At 37.5% G+C, this 4,937-nt stretch overlaps 1 protein-coding gene and 1 non-coding gene across 2 annotated transcripts in view; both read left to right on the top strand.

The window, feature by feature from the left end:
- Positions 1–608: 608 nt before the first annotated feature.
- The window catches only part of LOC106880170 (glutathione hydrolase 1 proenzyme), a 49,445-nt gene continuing 45,116 nt past the window's right edge, over positions 609–4,937 (top strand). The window contains exon 1 of the mRNA XM_014930015.2: positions 609–1,319. Coding sequence (XP_014785501.1) covers positions 1,274–1,319 — 46 coding nt within the window. The 5' untranslated portion in view covers positions 609–1,273. The remainder of the gene's footprint in view (positions 1,320–4,937) is intronic.
- LOC128247744 (5S ribosomal RNA) lies at positions 3,540–3,658 on the top strand. Its single transcript, XR_008264099.1, has one exon. It is a non-coding gene; the product is annotated as a 5S ribosomal RNA (ribosomal RNA).

Genomic DNA, 4,937 nt, shown 5'->3' with positions numbered 1-4,937 from the left:
TTATATACTAAGAAGATATTCTTTTTTTTTTTATGTATGCATGGTAGTCTCATTTTCATAAAATGTGCTCAGAAATCTTAGCGCTTTATGGGTTAAGGTTTCCGTTTTATATATATGTAGCACTTGGTCCAACAAATTGGTAAAAATAATGAACGCTAAAGCTTAAACTGGGTTGCATTACGATCACCACAATATTCTTGAAAAGCTGGTTTAAACAAATAGATTTAAGGAATCTCTGCTTGGATTCAGTTCGCTGAAATACGCTCGCGCGCACGCACACACACACACACACACACACAAAGTGCTAATTATGACTCCGCCCTGTTACGACATCATCAAACCTATTATTTCTATTCTTAACTCTTTTCTTTTACAATGGGCACATGGGAAAATTTAACTGTCCTCACATGTTTTCTGTTTACTACAAAAGTTTTCGGCTAAGACTTAAAAAGCGATTACTTTCAACTTTTTCCCATGACTGCAATCAGTAATAGTATTATAGAGGTTTGTTGTTGCTCTTTTAGTTTCACATAGTATAAAGGACTGATATGAAATATTCTATCAGATCACCTACTGATATAGTAGTGGTCCGGTTATCCGTAAACACTCACAGTCAATTAATTGAAACTTGTCCTTGTTGATCTCGTAGCGAGTCACAAGCAACCTGTTAGATTATTTATCCCATTTTTCTCATTGCCTTCTAATTATTATCTAGGAAAGGTCAGATTTTCTTTTTCCTTTGTTTTCTTTTTTCATCCATTAATTAGGGACGGCTGTTGACACATTCATTAGCGGCGAACTAGTCTGATTGCTGAGGTGAATTGTAGTTGTCAGTTGTAAACGACAAGCGGAGTAACTCGTTCATTCTGTGAGTAGGTAGGCTGGTAATTAATATACGCGCAGCCATCCTTTGTTGACACTAGCTGGATCTAAGTCACAGCCAGCCGTTTGAGTGAATTAATATTTCTTGGTTCGATTTTTGCCATGATGACATAAAGCTAAAACTTATCTCCCTGTATATAGACATATATTACCTATATATACAATATATATATATTTTTTTTAATATACAAACCGGTCTGTGAGTATATATATATGTACATATATGTAGGTGATTTCTGTTTATAGTTGAATAACAATGCATATTTGTATGTATATACGGATGTATTATATTTAATAAGTGGTAAAGTGCAAGAGACGACACAGTTGATCTCAGGTATTCATTCTCGGAGTACATTAAAGAGCTTTCGTCTTCAGACAACCTGTTGAGAGAATGGAAACTGCCACAAGCCAGGTACCAGGTGCTGAATTAAGCAAAGGTAAATCACTTCGATTTTATATCCCATACGCATTAGGATAATTTAAAATCGTATAACTCCGTATTGTTCATATGGAATCATTCCAGACAATATTGTTAATAGTTTCAATATGTTACGTCAACTCTACAGTAATGTGGTATCGACTATTATTTGTAAGTGATGTGTGTTCCCTACAGGAAATGCGCGTTATTTCCATATAAGTCCCCAGGTTTGATATTCGCGTGATACCCTTGTTTTAAACTAGTATAGAAGCACACGGGAAAGAAGAAAATTACACATAATCCTATTATTTATTCTTATGTCTCGTGAGTGGGTGTCTTTGTAGTTAACCCACCCTCATCCCTGCACTCTAATTATTTAAGGAGCGTTAAAGCAATTAGGTAGACTTTTTACCGGTTCCCGCGTACATATTTTGTAAGTTTCCTTTAACTTCGTGAACTAGTATAACTACCTGCTTTCTTGATTACAGTTAACATTTTACCGTCAGGAAATTCTAATGACTACTGTTTTATAGATTATTTAATTTTGGCACATAAATACTTCAACTGTAATAAAGGGGGAAGTGCTTTAAATAGAGCTTAACTCCTGTTACACTGATGATAAAGGTTATTTTCGATTGTTGTTTGAAACCAATTCACTTTTCTTCCATATAGGAAAAGTATGAATGTTGCAGCTGTCCAGTTTTCCCTCACTTCTTTATATCTCTATTAGAAATCTCTTTCGCATGTTGGACTTGTTTAGTGCCGCTCACTATTTAGTACAGCAGAAATAAGCGTCTGTCACAAGTTGTATTTTCACTTGATATTCGCATTTATTCACTTCACCTGGGTTCGTTTTCGAAATCGTTGGTGAATAGAAGAACTTGTTGCAGAATGGCATCAGCAACATTACCATATGGATTCAGGTTTTTTTGTTTTTTTTTTCATCTCTTAACGACGTGGTGCTGTACCACCACATCAAAAAGCAGTCATTTTAGGCTGTACAGTTTGAAGATTTCGTGTGGTTAATGGAATAGGGCAGTCCCATGAGCTAGGAATTGTTACGAACACTAATTTTCTAGTGTTGTTGTAGTAGACAGGCAAAAGAGAAAGAACTTTTACGAGCCCCACGACCAAATCTCCTTCAAATTACACGCTGCCTTAAATATAGAAACATTAGAGTATAAAATAAGATGCCTTGTGTTTTTATTCCAGCTCTTTGTTTTCTAATCTGACTGAGGCCTGCTTAGTGGCGGGGTTAATCTATCACTCCATCATACCCCCACCTGATATCTTGGGTACCTTTATCGCGTTCCACTTTATTGCAATCATTCAGACTAAGTCTCTGACTTGAGGTTACTTTCATCCCTTTCTTCCATGCTCTAGGAGGCCCTCTAAAAGATCATGAGAACTACTTTTCTCTCCAGATTAAGAAAAAGAAAATTGATTGCCAACATACCATATGACTGCTCAATCAAGAATAACCACAGATACATAACAGGTTCAGACAGACGATACATCAGAGAAGAAGAAAAAATAAAATATACAAGAAATATTATGGATTTACAGGCATGGCTGTATGGTAAGAAGTTCGCTTCTCAACCACATGGTCCTGGGTTCAGTCCCACTCCATGGCAAGTTGAGCAAATGTCTTCTACTATGTAGCCTTAGACTGACAAAAGCCTTGTGAGTAGATTTTGGTAGAAGAAAACTGAAAGAAGGTTGTCATGTATATAGATATGTGTGTGTGTCTGTGTTTATCCTCCACTACCACTTGACAACTGGTGTTGGTGGGTTTATGTCCTCATAACTTTGCAGTTTAGCAAAAGAGACTGATAGAATAAGTATCAGACTTTAAAAAATATAAGTACTGGGGTTGATTCATTCGACTAAAAAAATTCTTCAAGGTGGTGCCCCAGCATGGCCATATTCTAATGACTGAAACGAAATACAATATGGTTGAGGCACTAAGTACATACTTGGTCATGAGTTCAAACTTTGGTGCATCTAAAGCCATTGTGATATGTTCCTGAGAAAGACTCATAAGCATTTCTATGACAGGAAATGCTTTTATACCCTACCCCAGTTTGACTGGACTTTGTTCAGTATGAGAGATAAAATGAAAAATTCTGGGGCCTAAAGGTAACCATGATGTTTGTAATTATTATTGTTGTTTATTCACTGCTCAAGCCTGATCAAGCAGACAGACTTAACCCTTTCTTATGTGGAAAGTAGACATATGGCTTACGGCCATATCACGCTGAGAGCACCGGTTCTCGTCTGATCACCGAAGTTAAGCAACGTCGAGCCTAGTGAGTACTTAGATGGGTGACCGCTTGGGAAACCTAGGTGCTGTAAGCATCGCACACTTACACGGCGGTGCATCAGCATGGCCGCATCTCTAAGCTGAAACTATAAAAAACAAAAAAATTATCCACTCAAAATTTCATTACCTTTAACTACAGAAAGCAGTTTTATATACCAATCTATCTTTTGTTGAAGAATGTCTTGTTTTAAGCTATTTTCTCTTGAAATATGTCAAGTTTACTGAAGCAACATGACTAGCAGATATTACTCGACTAGCAGACATTCTATTACAAATCAGTATCATCTTAACATTGGACTTCACTTGACGTACTCTTTTAGGGAATGGTGACATTGAATGCTTTCATTGACTTCATTGCTACTTTGTTTCTGTATTACAGCTGTAGCACCAGCTTCAGTCACCAGTGATGACCTTCAGATAAAGGTTCAGATCAACTTCCAACTGTTCTTTCAGTTCACGACACGCATTCAGTTGTGACTGCTTTTGATCTTCCGTGAGCTAGGGAGGCACAAATTTTGCTACAGCTCTTTTCATTTGCAATTCCTCACTCAAAAATTCGTTGGCAGGGGCTCCAGGACACACACCAGTCATAGCAACAAGTTCGTCAGATGTTTGGCAAGGGTCCTCCCAGATCAGTTTTTAATTTTCATGATGTTTTCATTCGTTCAGGAGATCGATGGTTGCCCTAAATGATGTTGGTCTTCAAGTGACCATTCCTAAAGCATGAAAACTATTTGTAAGCAGCACCCTTGTAAGCTGTTTGAAGCAGGACAACTGTTTTGGCCACCATTTTCCCCAGCAGAAAACAAAATTTCATGGGAGCATGTTGTTCCTTTGCTTCAATCATCACAAAAGTCGACAAACAGGGTAGAAGCACTGCAAAACAAGGACGCACCACATGGCAGCACGACTTCACTCAATGGGGCCAGTTGGCAGACTGTTGCCTGAGGGTCTCATCAAGTGGCTTCTAGTGGCAGAAACCTGAACTACATTGGGTTTGTCCCACAGAGAACATTTCCAGTTACTTTTGGGTACCCTCTCATCTATATATATATATATATGACGTTGACCACTAACGTGGACATTTAATGTGCTAGAAATAGATCACATCTTGTGTCTAAAAAAACCTAAATTGTTCTCAACATGAAATATAACGTGATACCAAAACGTAAGCAGGCAAGACATTGAAAATCACCGAATACGTTTTGGTATCACGCTATATTTCATGTTGAGAACAATTTAGGTCTTTTTAGACACAAGATGTGATCTATTTCTAGCACATTAAATGTCCACGTTAGTGGTCAACGTCATATA

The sequence above is a fragment of the Octopus bimaculoides genome, chromosome 4, assembly GCF_001194135.2.
Source record: "Octopus bimaculoides isolate UCB-OBI-ISO-001 chromosome 4, ASM119413v2, whole genome shotgun sequence".
Classification (NCBI taxonomy): Eukaryota; Metazoa; Mollusca; class Cephalopoda; order Octopoda; family Octopodidae; genus Octopus; species Octopus bimaculoides.
Note: the sequence above shows the minus strand (reverse complement) of the source record. Positions and strands in the feature narration are given on the sequence as shown.